The sequence below is a fragment of the Eurosta solidaginis genome, chromosome 2 (assembly GCF_040869045.1).
Source record: "Eurosta solidaginis isolate ZX-2024a chromosome 2, ASM4086904v1, whole genome shotgun sequence".
NCBI classification, from domain to species: Eukaryota; Metazoa; Arthropoda; class Insecta; order Diptera; family Tephritidae; genus Eurosta; species Eurosta solidaginis.
In genome coordinates, this window is record NC_090320.1 from 218,222,273 (window position 1) to 218,240,948 (window position 18,676).

General features: G+C 37.2%; 1 protein-coding gene, 1 long non-coding RNA gene and 1 pseudogene across 4 annotated transcripts in view; all 3 read right to left on the bottom strand.

Moving 5' to 3' along the window:
• Window positions 1–18,676, bottom strand: part of LOC137240609 (uncharacterized) — a 518,840-nt gene that overhangs the window by 497,028 nt on the left and 3,136 nt on the right. The window lies entirely within an intron of this gene.
• On the bottom strand, window positions 530–2,798 carry LOC137240606 (tRNA (guanine(26)-N(2))-dimethyltransferase-like; annotated as a pseudogene).
• LOC137240604 (serine/threonine-protein phosphatase 6 regulatory ankyrin repeat subunit B-like) lies at window positions 12,457–18,676 on the bottom strand. Of its 2 annotated transcripts, none has more exons than XM_067767095.1 (2): window positions 13,854–18,676; window positions 12,457–13,790 (listed from the first exon to the last, which is right to left on the bottom strand). In XM_067767095.1, the coding sequence occupies exons 1-2, from the start codon at window positions 18,511–18,513 to the stop codon at window positions 12,715–12,717; spliced, it is 5,736 nt and encodes a 1,911-aa protein (XP_067623196.1). In that variant the 5' UTR covers window positions 18,514–18,676; the 3' UTR covers window positions 12,457–12,714. The 2 variants fall into 2 exon arrangements, with proteins under 2 accessions (XP_067623196.1, XP_067623197.1); XM_067767096.1 differs by having other exon boundaries at window positions 12,926–13,120; window positions 13,239–18,676.

Here is an 18,676-nt window from a genome sequence, read left to right on the forward strand (position 1 = left end):
CAAACAGTTCCTGTTGAATACCCAGAAACCTGGGCATCCCAACAGACATCTGATTGATGAACCAGCACCGCCTAGGGGCTTAAGGAGTCATATCCGTAAGCATTTTGAGGAAATACGGCACCTGAGAACCCAGCCGTATGAAGTGAAAAAACACAAGCAGGTCCTTGGTGAACTCCATAAACAGGCGTCGGACCTTTATGCCGGGAATTGCCCGGTGAATCCAGTGCTTAACGAAAATTCTCCAAAACTTGCGGAAGAGGAACGCATACTCCCCAGAGAAAAGCGAGTCACTCTAGCTCAACTTCGTTCTGGATACTGTAACAGGTTAAACTCTTACCTATCCAGAATCAACCCCGACATACAAAATGTATTTCCCGCTTGCAATGTGTCCCCACATGACACCAACCATCTCTTTAATTGTAATGTGGAACCAACGCCTCTAACACCCCTTTCCTTATGGTCCACCCCTGTTGAAACGGCAAGTTTCCTTGGACTCCCGTTAGAGGATATTGATGACAATTTGTGATCGGTCGCGGCTATTAGGTGGGGCGAGCATTGCTACAACAACAACAACAACAGGTATTGATGTTGGATATGATGAATATTTTTTACATAAAAACTCATGTACCCAATACAAGTTCAGGCATACCGCCGATAACACACCTTTTAAACGACGTTGTGTGTCCAAATCACTTAGCGGTTTTTCTTCTATGATTTGTAGCAATTCTTCAACAAACGTTGGATCATGTATGGGATGCGACCAAAGTGGACCGCCCATCTATATTTGGGAATATAAGAAACAATTTGGTGTGAACAATTGGTGCCAGTTAACCCTCTGAAAAAGCGACTGACGCGCCTTTTTGAACGGACATAACCGTTTAAACGGTTAAGCACCAATTAAGTAAGAAGGAAATAATTTGATTTATTCGAGTTTAAATACTTAAGTGGGATTGTTGAAACTTACATGATGTTTATCACCGCAATGCGCACAATTTGTATTAACATTTGGTCCAGTTGGTATACCGAATTTTACTTCCGCATTGCCTTTATCTGAGATCTTGCTTTTTACAATACCCATAGGCTGTAGCGTATAGGTATCACAACCAGTGCATTGAAATACCATTCATTGTTTGCCGTGTTCATAATATAAAGATATGGTAAGTAATTGGATTGTGGTAAAAGGCCAAAATGCTGTATACCAACCTCATGCTATATTTACACTTCGCTTGACTACTATGCATACGCACAAATACGCGTATATAAAAATTGGCAGAAATGCTCAAAAGTGGCTCAATATATTTTCCATAACGATTAGAGTGCGTTTCAATGCAATGCAATAGTATACGCAATCCGATCTCATGGCAGCATTTCATACGCAAAGGCACAGAACTATATTTGGCATTGCAGGCTTCAGGCGTATTGCCTGCCAGCACAGCCATATCATTCGCAGTTACAAGTAATGAACCCCCACTCGTCAGTGATTGTATAGCGCCATGCAGAAAGCGATTCGGACAACCATAAGGATCTAGGTCTATAACATCGAAACGCTTCTCATATGAAGTTGAAACGTACATGAGAGTCCTATTGCGAATTTTATTATTGATTATTACAGTTAAATCACTAGCTATTGATTCGTATATCAACCTACATTGCATCCCCTTCGCTTGGCACAATTAAATGTTCCACTCCATTGTGTTGCATATTTACGCTAATGGAATCTACTGCCACCTTAGATAGATCATTTGCAACAATTTCACGCACGCCTGCTACTTCTTTTGCATAACTTATGCTACGTAAACCTGTTGCAGCAAGCGCTTCCAATATTCGCAGTCCATCGTCGTATTTTACACCACCAGCCGTGTATGGTTTCTTGTCATTAGCATTGCTTGCTTTCCTTTGTATTTTGTGGATTTTTATGCGCCGCCGCTTCCCGCTCTCTTATTATCCGCTTTGAGTATACATTAAGTACTGAAAAACTTAAATCACGATTAAATTCTTGTACTGGATTGTAGAATACGGCCCCGCCGGCAATAATTTCTGTAGTGCTTTCTTTGATCACACGTTCGGGTGCTTTGTCGTTCGTAGCGATCTGTTAATTCATAAAATTTAGGGCGATTTTGTTAATAACGCGAAACATATATTTACCTTATTTTCAGATATTTCCTCAACTTCCATTTTGGCTTTAAACTGCTGTGCATCCAAGTTTTTGTTATCAGCTGTTCGGTGGTGGCATACGCTGGCTGCTGCTTTCGTTGAACAGTGAATCGTGGAAACTGTTTCAACAGAGGAAATATTTAAGCATTACAGATGCACAACACTGTTTTTTTATAAATCAACGATGATAGCCAGCCTTGGGAGGTTGTTGCTGCTGCTATCGTGGCCTTGCATTACCCGGTTGTTGTTCCCCCAGCGGGTTAGGGGGGTCAGAATATACCCGCGGTAGGTATGCCTGTCGTAAGAGGCGACTAAAATACCAGATTCAAGGGGCTGTGTAGCGCAACCCTGCAGGTTGCCAGCGCAACATATAGCTTCTCCAAACCCAATTGTCAACCTCACCTATCCGCGGCGAATCCTGTTTCACTAACAGACGGGGCTCTGGCGACCCTAAGCTCCTTATGGAACTTGGGGTTGGGGAGGGAGGGGATGGCCTGAAGGTTTAATGTGGCCACATAAATCGTTCCCGAGATGGTCGGGCCAGCACCTTAATGGTGCTGTGGTACCGGAGCGTACCGGATCTGTATCCGGCAAAGGACCATCACATCGATAACACTCCCCAAAGCCTTCGGGGAGCAACCTTATCGCTACAACAACAACAACCCGCTTGCTGTTGTGGTATATACCTTGGTATAACTGGATGTGGCGTCATTGCCCCACCTGGTCCAGTTGATGCGGACCACGAACAATAACCACCACGACCTACACTGTTTGGGTTCACTTTGCTGCTGCAAACACACCTCCGTCACAATAATTAATGGAGACCATGGAGGGGTATCTCAACAAGAGAGGCTATTTTATTGCACACATAGCCGTTTTTTTACACCGAATTTTCTAATCTTTTTTTTCAATTTTGGATAATAAATCTTAATGGTAGCAAGAATTTTTTTCTTGTATGTATGTGGAAATCAAAATTTACTATTCTGTATTAGAATTGCTCACGATTATTTATACTATGCAATTACATATTTCACTTTCTTTCTTTATAAACATGCACACATTGATATGAGTTTTTTTTGCTAAAACACACTTTAGTAGACCAAAAAATATTAAAGAATGCGTATATTAATTTCTGCAAAATGCAAATCACACAAATTGAAAAAATTTTCCACTTTTCTGCAGAATTAGAAATGGCGGATTTTTTGCACGCAAAAATGACGTATTTTTGCCTATCCCTATGAAAATAATTTTTTGCGAAGAGAGCACGATACATTGTGGGAAAAGCAAAATTTGTCAGCATGCTATTTCATTTGCACAATTTTTCATTCCAAATCGTCACCCCTGTCAAAAATTCGTGTGGCTGTGTGCGTTTTTGGTCACACGATTTTTGCAGGGTTTATGTAGATACATGATGATTGAATTATTGATGTGCATTCACGTCACTGCTTAGATCGGCTTAGAGCTGGCAGCACTCCTTAGTTTTGCTAATATTCGTAACACTGCCCTCCACACCTAATGCGGCAGTTACTCACGAACGTACGTACCAAAAACGGTGTCAGCTGACACGACCTACCTTATGAGTTGTGCAATGTAAACGAAAAACTCACCGACGTGCAACGCCCGTACGTACGTAGCCCGGAATCGTAGAAATCAAAACAATTTTTGATTTTTTCCGTAAGAACGTGGTCAGCTGATCGCCTTCTCTCACTAGACAGAGTTGCTAGTAAAACTTTTGTGCGCTAATTTTTGACCTGTTTGTCAGTTTCATGCAAAAACACCTAATTAAAAGTTTGAAAAATTGTGAAAATAATTCGAAATAACTATGTAAAAGTGCAGATTATAATAATGTAATCTATTTATATTTATTTAATATTAATTCCAGCCTTTTACAACATCAAAAATTAAATTGGAAAAAAGTTGATGTTTGCATAAGCATGCATGTAAAATGGTCAATGGCAACAGTGCTTATCTGTAAACAATACACACACAAAGATGTTATGTACATGTACACAGACGCACACATTGACTCCTACGGGTTTGAGGGTTCGGTCAAACGTGTTTCGTACGACAAACGTCCGTACGTACGGCACACGTCGGTGGGTAATTGCCGCATAAGTCTGATGGTCCCGATCAGACAAATCTCTCGATCTACACGCTGCTATCATCGCCAAATGTACCACTCTTCTATTTCGTGATTTCCCAATTGCTTGTATGCGGTAGACGACATCACTGATCGTCTTCACAACTCTGTACGGGCCTTCCCAACTGCACCGATATTTGGGTGGAACCAAAGAGTATATATTTGTCAAGAGGCGTCACTCGATACTTTTGTTGTTGCCAAAGCAAATTACTCGATGTTTTCTCAAGGTAGTCGTTGGTTTTTTTTATCAGATGTATTTATAAAAACGCCTTCTATACATTTTCGTGGGGTATTTGTGTTTATTTTACTGATTGTATTAAATGAATTAATTAATTCTCTTTCCAAAAATTGTAATTATGCAAAGTCACTTTACCGCATAACTATATAGGATTCAATTAAAAAAACTAAACAAAACTTCCTTGAGAATCACATTCGACATGACAGGGTTGCTTTGGCAACAACAAAGTATCGAGTGACGCCTCTTGACAAATATATACTCTTTGGTGGAACACCTTTCCGCCGGTGAGGGTTGTTTAACAGTACCAAATCTCCCGCCAAGAAACCTTCCGAATTAAAGTTCTTGTCATGCCAGTGTTTCATCTTACTACTCATTACCCTGGGCCGTTCCTTCACACTCTGTTGTTTGGCCAATAAACTACTTCGTAGAGCTTGCGCTGGACGAATTTGCCTTGCATAATCAGTATCGTTCCGACGCTTCACAACAGTAGTGTGCCTTGGCTTGAAACCACCCTTGCATTCTTTCTGCGAAATCCTTTACCTCGTTTTAGTACGTCCGTTAGGGCTTTTCAATGCCAGTGTTTCTCTCACAGGTACCTTCGGTTTTGATTTGTTTGGCCCATTTGTTCCATCAACCTTTACCTTTGAATTTCGTGGCCTTTGTCGAGTCTTCTCCACCAGTACCCGATTACTGCTGTACCCTTTTTCAAAACTAAAGTTAAGTGGTATGTCCTGGTTCTCATAGCGCATAATTTTTCTCCGCATATCGATCCTGATGTCATGGTCAACCAAGAAGTCCACTCACAATATGACTTCATCAACGATCTCCGCCACAACGAATTTGTGTAAAACCATGACCTTCCCAATTAGGACTTCACATATCACTTCTCCCTGGACTTGGTTATACTCGCCTGTGACCGTACGCAACCTTGCTCCAGGTAATGACTTTACTCTCCTGTAGACCAAATCAGATCGAATCAAGGAATGAGATACGCCCGTATCTACAGTCAGTACATGTTCTTTGCCATCCACATTCCCTCTGACGGTAAGACTGCTCGATTTTCTACCAATTTGCAACACAGATATCACAGGGCATTCAATAGCTGGATCTAGCTCTCGATCTCTACCTCTTACTCGCTCTTGCTCATCTCCTCCAGCTTTGCGTTAACGGCCACCCACATTGTTGGAACTACTAGGATCAAGATCGCAATGACGGGCAATGTGACCGGACTTCCCGCATTTGAAACATTTCATAACTTTTTCACTCCGCTTTTGCGATCCTTTCAGCGCCTCCAATATTGCTTTCGCCTTTCTACTTCCACACGGCGTGCATTGAAAACTGGCTTACACAGAAGCGACGCTGTTTCCTGAATCAGAGCTTGTGACACCGTTTCTGCGAATGTTGGCTTTGGGTTTGCGTATGTAGCTCGCTTTGTTTCGACGTCCCGTATGCCATTTATAAAACTCTGGATTTTTACCCTCTCGGTGTACTCCACGGGTGCGTCCGCATTTGCCAAATGTGCCAACCTTTCAACATCCGAGGCAAACTCCTGCAAAGTCTCATTCGCTCTTTGGTGAAGCATTCGCCGTTGGAATTAATTTATGATTTTCCATTGCGAGATATGAGTGGCAACAAAATCCTTGCTGCTATACATGATGACGACAATAAAATATCACTTAATGTTAAAGAAAAGCGCGAGGATGCAATCAAAAATATTGAAACTGCAAGAAAAGTTTGGAAGAAAAGGTTTGATGCACAGCATAAATTGACATATCAATATCATGATGGTGATTTGGTATTGTTGGAGTCACAAATACAAAGTACCGGTGAATCTCGAAAACTTGAGACTAAATATAAGGGACCATATGTTGTTAAAAAGAAATTGCGATACGATCGGTACATTGTGGGTGATATTGATAGTATCAATAGAAAAAATTGTCGGAAGTTTAGCACAGTTGTAACAAGCGATAAATTGAAACCATGGTGTGTAGCATTTCCCGAAATCGATGAAGTTTATGAAGAAGAAAATGTTGAAGATAATATTTAATGGTGTGCCAGCCCGAGGACGTGCTTGTTTTCAGGAAAGACCGAATTGTCAGTTAACACTTTGTAGTATTTGTACTTGTATTGAAATGTAAAACCTAGCAACATTTTTGTAAAACGACTTTTGTCATATTTTTTCCGAAATCATAAAATTATTCTTGAATTTGTAACCGTTTGGAAGGAGTCATTCGTTCTATTAAATATTATAACGTTTTATAAAATTATTCGCCTACAATTTATTTAATTTTGGTCAACTCACGACATACTTGAATAATTAGAAGGGGTTATTATTTCTATTGATAAATTTTACCCCTTTTTTTGCACCCAATTCATAAATTGATTTAACACCCTGCAAAAATTGTTGGATTACGTGTTCCATTTTCTTCAACTTGGAGTACTCTAACAATACTCCTTTGCAATGCGTTTGCGGACCACCATCAGCCGATCATTGCACGTTTATTAACGACCGTGATCACGACACGATGACGATGGAACAGAGTTGCCAAAAGTAAAATATTGCATACAAATAACTGATAATAAAATTTTACTATGACTACTCTGATAAAATGCAACCGTGCACTGGTTTTATGTATACATACTATAGTATAGAGAAATATTAGCATTGCATGGTTCAACTATATACAGGTTGGCTCATCTGTAAAGCAACAAAATATGTCTGTTCAAATTGTCAAAATCTGTGTATTGGTGTTGGTGCGAATGGTATGGAATGGAAACATAAAACTTAGCAGTTTTTGTATGTATAAGTAAAATGTTGCCAATGTGTTGGTTTCATTTTGAGTTTGCCATCTCCTTTTGACAATCCCTTCGACCATGCAATGACATAAATAAAATCAGCTGATGAGATGAGCCAACCTGTACCTAATTGAACCATGTTAGCATTGTTTACTATATAGTTTGGCAGCTTAATTCGAGGTTATGTTGCGAATAGAGTGGAAGGCACTCGCAGGCCGTGAAAATAGGCACTCGAATGGAGTGGAATGAAGAACAGTAGGAAGACCAGAGTTGCATTGGATCAATCATTGCATTAATATTAAAGATAAATTTAGAAGAAATAATTAAATACTTGAGTATAAGCAAACATTTTATTTCAATTACTGCAACTAAGGTGTCCTAGATGCTATATATTCCAAAATTATAACATTTTATGTCTGTTTAAAAATTTAACTTGAATTTCCTTAAGATTTTGTTATGGCATCGCACTTACATTGTAAGCAGTAAGGAAGGCGGTCGGCATGATGTGTTGGTGCACAGTGGCTAGTCATTGTCGGCTGGGGCGGGTCCTTGCCAACCTTACTGTTCCTGCGCCATAAACAGAAAAAAAATCCTATCATGCCTATCAAAACTAGCTGTCAAAAAGCGCAGAGACCGACTCAAAACGCTTTAAATTCAAAATAAAACAACATCCGGCCGAACCGGATGTCACGGACAGACCGTTGGCATTCAAAATCTAAATTCAAAAAATTCAAAAAAAAAACTGACGCAAGAAAAAATTACCGAACCGAACATGGCCGGTTACCAACGCTGAAAGTCGAAAATAAAAAAAAAAGCTGAAAATTAAAATACAACAAAAGGGGAAAAGGAATCTTTTATTGAGAGTTTCCGAGAAAATTATTTTGAAGTTCAAGAAGCTTTTTTTTTGTATTAAATCAGTTTTCGAAAAGTTCCAAAGATTACATAAAATTTTAGATAATTTCAAACCGTTTCCAAGCATTTACTTGGAATTTCAAGAATTTTTAGTGTGCAGGGTTCCAGTCCAATTAATGTTAGTTAGTCAATCAAGAACATATTTTTCTTTGACCATCCCTTTTAAAGAGTATTCCAAGTTTTCTCCCCTAAGAAAAACTTAATTTTACATACATTGTATTGAAGAAAATCCACAGATGCCTTTGAAAAAGAAAAAAAATGGTCAAAATACGTGTTATACTGGTCTGGGCCGAAATGAATTAGACGATGCAACCCAGGGTAAAAGTAAAGTTTTGAAGCTTAGATAAAAATTTGTAGATTTAACAAAAAAAGTTCATCAGAATTTTTCATTCTCTTGTTTTGAAAATATTTTCCGTAACCGGAACGAACTCACCCATTGGCTCAACCTAGGTATTATTGTAGGTGATGTTGTAAGTCTGGAAGGGTTTTAGTTGTGGAAGTCAGGTTTTTCCCGCAGGCCTATGTCAGCCGGCCCTGCGGTTGTTGTTGTATCCGGGTAGTTGTTGCGCGTCTGATTGGCACTGTCAGTGGTGGTTGCGCTCGTTGTTGGCGCATCGATTTGGTAGCGCGCGGTGTTGCACGCAATAATGGTGGCAGCCCTTAGGCCTGACGATGCTGTTGGCTCCGCGAACGTCCAGATGTGAGGAATGTGGATATTGAGGTGCTATCAATTGTTGATGTTGCTGTTCGAAAGATTGCACACGCTGTTATTGTTAATATGTCACTCCAGGAGTGGTACGTCTGGCGTCTTGGCATATGGCGATGCCGGGGTCACTGGATATGGTTGAGGGTGGTGATATTGTAGTTGGTGTGGATGTAAATGACACCGCTAAGCCAACACCACTATTGCTACTGATCATTAGATTAACACATGTTGTTGATAATTATACTTATGATGTAGTTATTGGTGCTGCTGTTGTGTTACTGAAACGCTACTCACAGTTGAGGAATCATGGATATTGCGTGGCAATCGTTGGGAATATTCCAACATTCCCGTGCTCCTCGCATACGCGGAGGAGGCAACGCCGATGCCTTTCAATTACTATTTATTAATATTAGTATTCACGATGTTTGGAAATTTAGCACGTCCTGAGAGTAAGTTAAAACAATTTCAATGTGGCCACCGGTTAGCTTAATTCGTTTTTAATTGAATTCACTCATTTCGGAGACAATTTTCGGGTTAAAATGTTGAAATGTAAACTTCACGTATGTAGCTCCTCAGCCTTTCAAAATTTGGCTATGTATATAAGCACGGCTTTGAGGAATTCAGAAAATACGATGAACATATGTAGAGGAGTGTTGTATGATTGCTATAAACCGCCCGATTTTTGATGGTGAACTATCTGTATTTGAGGGCGGCGCTCGTCAGTTCCACCAACTATATGTGGATGCACTTATGTGTATTGTCTGCCGAATGGAAAAAAATTTTCGTGCAAACTTTTACCGGTAACCTTTTGTAATTGTGATCGCTGCAATTTTCACTTCGGCCACTTTTAGGTCACGAGGGTTATCTTCTCTACAGCTTCATACCGCAAGCAAAAAAGAATTTTCTTTCCTATCTCCGGAAACTCGTGGTGGTTTTTTTCTTCCTTCTAGTGATGGCCGGTCTGTCTGTTCCCTTCTTTTTTGATACTTTTCATCGCAACTTTCGCCACATCACTAGGTGTGTTCGCGTGAACACGCTCCCAAGTGGATCGTAGCCGTAGACCGTAGCAGCAGACCGTAACAATTTCCGTAATATGGCCATTAGTGATGTTTGTCTGTGTGTGCAAATTTTGAGCGATCAGCTGTTAGTTGCGCTACTTGGTTAAGTTTACAATGAATATTAGTTTCTTTATTCGCGCAAATGCTAAATAACATAAGAATATTCGTATTAAAAAAATATAAAAGTTGTATTGCCCCTCTTCATTTACTTTTATTTTAAATTAAATTCACTCCGGTAATTCTTTCCGACACAATTCCTCTTTACTACTTTGGCATATGATCCTCTGTGGGTGCTCCATGGAGTACTACAGAAAGTACTTTCACGTATATACTCTATGGAATACTCACAAACAAAGCGAGAGTGGGATCACCTACTCCTCTCCTAGGACATCGCAATGTTAATTGGAGCACATTTTTTGTATGAATACAGCTTAGTTTTGGTACACTCCTATACTCCCAAAGTAGTATTCCTTACATTATTATGGAGTACTCGCGTTTTTAAAGGGTATATCTGATGGCAATGAAAGTATACAAAAAAGAACCCTGGGGAAAAAGTATTGGTAATAGTGCAGTTTACGGTACACACCGAAATTTGGGCCAAAATTTTCGAGTGAGGTATCAAAAGACGCGTCTAGATCAAGAATCTGAAAGCGGAAGTTACTTTTTTTACCGGTTCAAAAGATATTAACGAAAAACCGAAAAAAGACCCGCCAGTCCCTCCGAAGCCGGTGGTGGGATCCATAGTATTTTTGCGCAGAACACATTTCTGCGTTGGCGGCCTTCGGCCGCGCTTATAAAAAATAACCCTGGGCTACGCCATGCCAAGTCCGGGTGTGTGGTATAACCGTGGCTACCGCCACGGTGATGCACATTTTTTTTTTTGTGGGTACCCAACACAACAACAACCACATTAAAATCGCCAACTTCAACTGCAAATATCTCCGGACAGAGATGAAATTTTTCTTTTCTTCGGATTATTGTTCTCGAGATTAATACGCGTCTTTTGATACCTCACTCGAAAATCTTGGCCCAACTTTAGGGTGGGTACCGTAACTGCACTACTACCAAATTATTTAGTACTGAATGGAAAAAAAGTGTGCATTCATTTCAAGTTTATATTCATTAAAGATTGGGAATGGTTCCTACATTCCCACTCTATATTGAATTATATTTTACCATTCAATAACACACACACTTCAGATTTGAGTTAAGGTATTTTGAGCCATTCAGGAATGGAGATTTATAATATGAACCAATAAATCACAATTTTTTAAAAGAATGCTGAGAGAATGCACACTCAATTGATTCAATCTTTTTACAGCTCTGGTATTCAGCAATGCTTTGGGAGGGTATATTTAAATGTGTTATGAATAAATAAGTTATCACTCAAAAAAATGCTGCTACATGCATGCATCGTTTATCTTTAATAGCTGTTTCTCGCAATTTCTTTTTTGAGTCATACGCCACCTTTTCATAAACCGGGTCACATATATGTATAATTACCTTCAAAAAAAGTTACAAATTTCGGAAGATCCAGGAAATTGAAAGAGTACAGACACCAATTGTAAATATGAACTGTTCAAGTTTAATAAATGTAATGTTTATTATTGTAAAAAATTTAATGAGCTGATAGGCCTTAGTTAAATAAAACACAATATTTAAAGTTGTGTTTTAGTTTTACTTCTATAATAAGTACTTACAAGGCTATCAAAAATCAGCAATATGTAATGTTTCTTACAAGAGGTTTTTCATAAATAGTCCACACATATCTTTAGTGTAAGTGGCATCATCGACATTCGTGTTCACTGTCAAATTCTACGTACATATGTATGTATGAATTTACAATGTTCGAGAACGAGGAGAAAGAACTAAAAGAACAAATAGAACCTAATCGAAGATCTAGTTCACTTGTTCAGTTGAGAGACCCGTTCAATTGAACAAGTTCAGAACGAAACGACCCAACTCTATAAGTTTTACAAAGCTTTTTCTATTGCTTCTTCACAGAGTCTCGAATTTCGGATTCACGTTTGACAGTTTTTGTTAGAGAATTTTTTTTATGTTTCCCAGAGGGCGGCCCCCACTCCGTTGGAAGGACCAGGTGGAAAACGATTTAAACTCCCTTGGTGTGACCGGTTGTCAGAGAAAAGGAGCGACTGGCGCGCCTTGTTGGACGGCCATAACCGTTTAAACGGTTAAGCGCCAATTAAGTAAGTAATATAATATAATTTATAAAATCTCTTAGAATTAACTTGTAATTAAAATTCTTAAGATTTATAGTTTTCACAACTTTTCAATTCAAGAATATTTTATTTTTTTTTTATAATTTCAATCAATTAAGTAATATAATATAATTTATAAAATCTCTTAGAATTAACTTATAATTAAAATTCTTAAGATTTATAGTTTTCACAACTTTTCAATTCAAGAATATTTTTTTTATAATTTCATCAAAACTTATTAAAAAGACAAAGTATTATATGATAAAAAAAAATTATATGATATTTCATTTAAAAAAAGTATTATATGATATTTCATTTAAATTACAAAGTTGTTGAATGTACAAGTAAATATTGTTGCTTACAAAGTTTAATATATAAGTATCTGTAATAAATTCATTCATCAATGGAATCAAATGGTAAACTTGTAGCTGTGATGCAGAGTATAAAGTAACCCATGTACCAAAAACAATAAAATATCTCAATAGCATTATTCAAAGTTTCAAACTTTTAACTCCACTTTCTATATTGACGTCTTGCAAATTTTGATCTGGCTCTTTCAGCATTTTTAACAATTTACCTGCGATATTCTTATGTTTATTGGCTATAGCAACTTGTAATAATGTATTCCCTTGATTATTACGAGCATTTGTTATAGCTAAGAACTCATCAGGTTTTACTGTTCCTAGCTTGCTGATAGATTCAACATTACCATTTTTTATATCTCTAAACAATTCTTCAATTAAATTCAGTAGATTAGTAACTTTTTGGTCCTTAGATAAATCAATAGGTATTTTACCTTCTTTGTTCTCAATGTTATAAATTGCACCATGTTTTAACAAAGATTTTACAACTTCGAAGGAGCCACCTTTAGCTGCAACATGAAGTGATGTAGTGCCACTAGAAGTAGTTTTGGCATTAACAAAGTCATTTAATTTATCACGACTGATATGTTGTAACAGAACCTCAACAATTTCTTTGTAATATTTGGAAGTAGCAGTGTGTAGTGGTGTATTACCTTTATTAGTAACTTGACTAACATTAGCTCCATTTGTTAGTAAGATGTTTACAATATCTATGTGTCCATTGCTAACAGCGTAATGCAACGGTGTTCTTCCATCAATATCTGTATCGTTGGCATCAGCTCCATCTTTTAACAAACGCTGAACAGTTCCTGTATCACCTTTACTAGCAGCAATGTTGATATCTTTCTGCAGATGCTGGAGAACCTCTGATGTTTCGCTACCCTCAAGCTTAAATCTAAAATTAATTATCTCTATTTTTTTTGAAATATCTAAAACAATCGGATGACTTGGTCCAAAAACAGCTTTTATTTGATCAAAACTTTCTCTGTAGACTTTAAGTGCGCCTATAAATTTCCCTTGAGCAAAAAGTACATTTGCTATGTTGTATTGAGTATTCAAGGTTTCTGGGTGATTTTGTTGCAAAGCTTTTTTCTGGATATTTAAAACCTCTTGAAAAGCTTTCAAGGCTTCATGATATTTTTTTTGACTGAAGAGTACCCCAGCAATGTTATGTAATGTTCTCAAGGTATCACCATGATTAATACCTAAAATTATTTTCTTCTTTTCAAAAACCTCTTTATAGATTTTTAAGGACTCTTCGTATTTACCTTGGTTAGCTAGTACCATTGCTATATTATTTTTGGCACTCACAGTGACTAGATCATGTGTACCTAGTGTTCCTTTCCTCTTTTCCAAAACTGTCCTATTGATATTTAACGCTTCTTCATATTTGCCCTGTTTATCTAATACTAATGCCATGTGAAGCTGAGTACTTAAGATATCTGAATGATCTGACCCTAGTATTTCCTTTTGTCTCTGATAGACTTCTTGATAAATATTAAAAGCTTCTTCATCTTTCCCCTGTCTATGCAGCACTAAAGCGATTGTACTTCTTGTACTTAAAGTATCCTTATCGTTTAAATCCAGCATTTCCTTTTGTTTCTGAAAAATCTCTTCAAGCATATTTAAAGCTTCTTGGTAAATTCCTTGCTTATATAGCACTTTGGCTATATATGTCTGAATATCTAAGGTACCGGGATTGTCTGGTCCTAGTATTTCTTTTCTTCTTTCAAGTGCGCTTCTGAAAATACTTAAGGCTTTTTGGTAATTGCCTTGATTCAAGAGCACTAAAGCTGTACCAATCTGAGCAGATACGTCACCTTGCGATATCTGCTTCAACTGCTCGACTTTTGAAAATTTACTATGTAGTGCAGCAACTACTAACGTTTTGTTCTCTCTATTACGAGCACTCATCACTGCTTTTACTGTAACAATATCCTTTATCTTATTTAGGTCATTAATAACTTGAGCATTACTATCTTTAACCTTTTTAAATGATTCACTGACTAGTTTCAATAAGCTACTTATACTTTCATCCACAGTAAAATCTAATGGTGTTTTCCCAGTGTCAGAGACAGCATTGTATACTGCACCATTAGACAATAGGGCCTTTACAACTTTTAAGTGGGAGAACTTAGCAGCATAATGCAGAGGAGTAAATCCATTGTTACCAACCACATTAGGATTAGCTTGATTTTGTAATAGAATATTGACAACTCCATCATATCCCTTCCATGCAGCATAATATAATGGTGTTACACTAGCAGCATTTTTGACATTAACAAACGCTCCTGCTTTAATGTAATTCTCAACTTCTGAAGAGCTATTACGTTTTACAGCCTCAAATAATTTCTCAATTGATGCTAATAGATTTATAACGTCTTTATAGTTAGTTATTTCTAACGGTCTTCGACAAAGCTTGTCAACAGCGTTATAAACTGCACCATTTTTTAATAAAACTTCAATAACGTTTTTGTAACCAACATTAGCAGCAATATGCATAGGGGTTAAGCCATTAATATCTTTAACATTAACATCAGCACCTTGTGCTATTAAATACTTTACAACTTCTAACTGACCTTTCATTGCAGCATAGTGTAGTAATGTCTGGTTAGCTTTACCAAGCTCATTTATACTCAATCCCTTGCTAAGGAAAAACTCTACGGTATCTTTATGACCTTCTCTAGCTGCAATGTGTATAGGTTTTGATCCAGAGGCATTTTTAGCATTAATATTAGACCCTTCATCTACTAGAAATTTTACCATTTCCAAGTTACTTTCCTGTGAAGCAATGTGCAGTATAGTCCAATCATCATTGCCTTTACCATTCATATCTACTTTTTTATACTGCAGTAACATTTTAACCACTTGCAAATGACCACGTGCCACTGCTAATTCTAAAGATGTTCTACTCTTATTGTCTTTAACATTAATTTTTGCTCCATTACTTAATAGGACTGCAACAACATTATCATGGCCGAGCCCTGCAGCTATATGTAGCGGAGAACCTTCAACATTTACAATTGTAACATTAGCCCTATTTGCTATCAAAGTTTCAGCAATTTCCGCATGACCTTCTAGTGCTGCAAGATATAACGGTGTTGTACCATCAATAGTTATAGCATCAACATTAGCTCCGTTTGTTATCAGAGCTTTTACTATCTCCTTATGACCGCTTGCAGCAGCCAAATGCAATAGTGTATTATTTTCAGGACCTTTTGTGTTAACATAAGCTTTATTTCTTAGCAGAATCTCTACAATATCTCTGTAGCCAGCAAGAACTGCAAGTAATAAAGGTTTACCACCTTCTGCATTAACAATAGCCCCATTTGCTATAAGAACTTCAACGATTTCCTTATGATTATATTTAATAGCAGAAAGCAATGGTGTTAGGTTATTGCTCTTAACATTAACATTGGCTCCATTTGCTACCAGAATCTCAACGATTTCCTTATGACCTGCTTCCACAGCTACATGTAATGGTGTACTGCCTGCAATACCTTCCGCGTTAACTTTAGCTTTATTTTTTATTAAAAGATTAACAACGTCTTTATGGTCTCCTAAAACAGCTGCATGTAACGGTGTAGAACCATAATTAGTTCTAGCATTTACTCCAGCTTTATTTGTTATTAGGAAAACAACAGCATCTCCACGGCCATTTAGAGCAGCTGAATGTAATGGTGTCATGCCATCATTAGTTCTAGCATCGACTTCAGCTTTATTTTTTATCAAGAGATCAATAACATCTTTGCTACCGTTCATAGCAGCTGCATGTAATGGTGTACTACCCTTAATGTCTTGAGCTCTAACTTCAACTTTGTTTCTTATTAGGAGTTCAATAATATCTTTGTGACCTTTCAGGGTAGCTACATGTAATGGTGTTAGATTATTATTTGCTTTATCATTGATTTCTACTCCATTTTTTATTAAAAGCTCAGCAACTGCCTTATGACCACTCTCTGCTGCATAGTGCAATGGCGTAGCATTATTTCTATCTTTAGCGCGAATGTTAACCCCATGCTCAAGAAGAGCACCAACTATCTTCAAGTGTCCACTCTGCACTGCAAAATGTAGAGGAGTTGTACCTCCCACAGTGGCAATACTAGCATTTGCCTTATTTGTCAGTAAAGCCTTAACAATTTTCTCATGTCCATATTTTGCTGCGTAGTGCAAAGGTGTGTTATTATAGGTTTTGTCAACAACATTAACATTAGCTCCATGCTTCAATAAAATATTAGCTACCTTTTCATGACCGTTTTCTATTGCATAGTGTAATGGTGTACAACCATCTATGACACCAGCATTAACATTTGCCCCTTTCAGAATTAAATCGTTTACTATTTCCAGATGGCCATTTAACGCCGCTGCATGTAATGGTGTCGAATCTCTGTCATTTCTAGCATTAACGTTTGCCTTATTTTGGAGTAAGAAATTAACTAACTCCAGGTGACCACTTTCTGCAGCTGCATGCAATGGAGTAAAGCCACCCATGGCCTCATTAATATCAACATTCGCATATTTTTCTAGTAGAACCTTAGCAACATCAACATGATTATTTCTTATTGCATAATATAAAGGTGAAAGACCACTCATATCTTGAATAACAGTACTGGCTTTATTTTTTAATAAAACCTCAACAGTATCCTTGTGACCATTTTTGGCTGCAATGTGTAGTGGTGTTTTGCCATAATTATCTGCATCATCAACATATAAACCAGCTTCCCCTACAAAAAACTTCACAATATTTTTTCTTCCATGTGCAGCAGCGATATGTAGTGGGCTTTGACCATTACTATCTTTAACATTAACGTCTAAATTTTGATTAAGAACAAATTTTATAATTTCAATACTAGGTCCCTTAGCAGCAAAATGCAATGTAGTCCATAAGTTAATACTTCTAGCATTGATGTCTGCACCTTTTTTGAGATAATTTTCTAAGTCGTCGAGATTCCCTTCTTCCAATGCGACAAACATTCTTTCCTGATTAGTAATAGTAATAAGACCTTGATCGTATTTATCCTTCAATTTGGAAGGATCGTCTCTCACTAACTTGCCTACTTTTTTCTTACTTTTCATTATGTTTTCTGAAGTAAGTTTTTTAGCGTTTATGATAACCGCTATTGAGGGATCAGATAACAATACATCAACCAAGGCATTATCGTGTGCTAAGTGATTACGCAAACATTTTCCAGTTAGTAAAGGAGTATTCTCATCTAAGAAAAGTAAATTGTTTTCTAGATAATTCTTTGAGCTGCCTAAGATTGACATTATATCCAGAACAAGCATTTCTACTACTGCTTGCAATTTCATATTACTCTTATATGAAGGGAGTTTTTCAATTAATTTACCACTCAATGCGTTATTCCTTAAAATACTTTTCAGTTCAGATAGCTTCAGTGCAAGTTGGTTATTATATTTTTCGTCTATTATATTGTAATTTTGTTTGTATGTAGGAATAAAAGAACCTTTCTCATTCAACTTTTCTCTTAATTCCTCAATCCATTTGATATCACCTGTTCCAAATTCAGCAATATAAAAAATTTCGCAAGTTAATCTATTTACTTCATCAAGGTTGTTTTCTTGTATTCTTCTTGACTTGACACTATGAGAAATCTTCTTCGATAGCTCAGCAATCTCTTTAAGGCTGTGAGATTCTATTCGGGGAACAATATTCTGTAATGTTTTATTAGCACAAAATTTCATTCCCCTTATAACGTTATGGTCAATCTTGTTATCACTAAAGCCAATACTTAAACTCTTTAATAATTCAAACCCTGTAATATAATCAGTTCTGATATTTTCTGATTGAGTTCCTGAAGAACTGATTACGTTATTAATTTTATGAAACAGCTCTTGCTCGTGACTTGTCTTTTCCGTTACACTATTGCTTAGTTCTGCAATGAGCTTTTTAAGCTTTTCATGTTCCATTATAACAAAGTTTCCTGAGGTTATTTCATCTAATTTAGCGTTGCTAAACGCTTCGGAGACTTCTTTTATCTCATCCAAGTTCTCACTATTAATAATTTTTTTTAGAAGTATTCTAACAGTTTTAATTTTGTTGTTATAAAGTATACTAGTAATCACATCACCA

Excerpts from the sequence above, each read along its gene's own strand:
- LOC137240604 (XM_067767095.1), bottom strand. The coding sequence starts at position 18,513 with ATGGAACATGAAAAGCTTAAAAAGCTCATTGCAGAACTAAGCAATAGT. Across the intron at positions 13,791-13,853 it reads AATGGTACTAGCTAACCAAG|GTATTAATCATGGTGATACC; the intron begins GTAAATACGAAG and ends AAATAATTTTAG.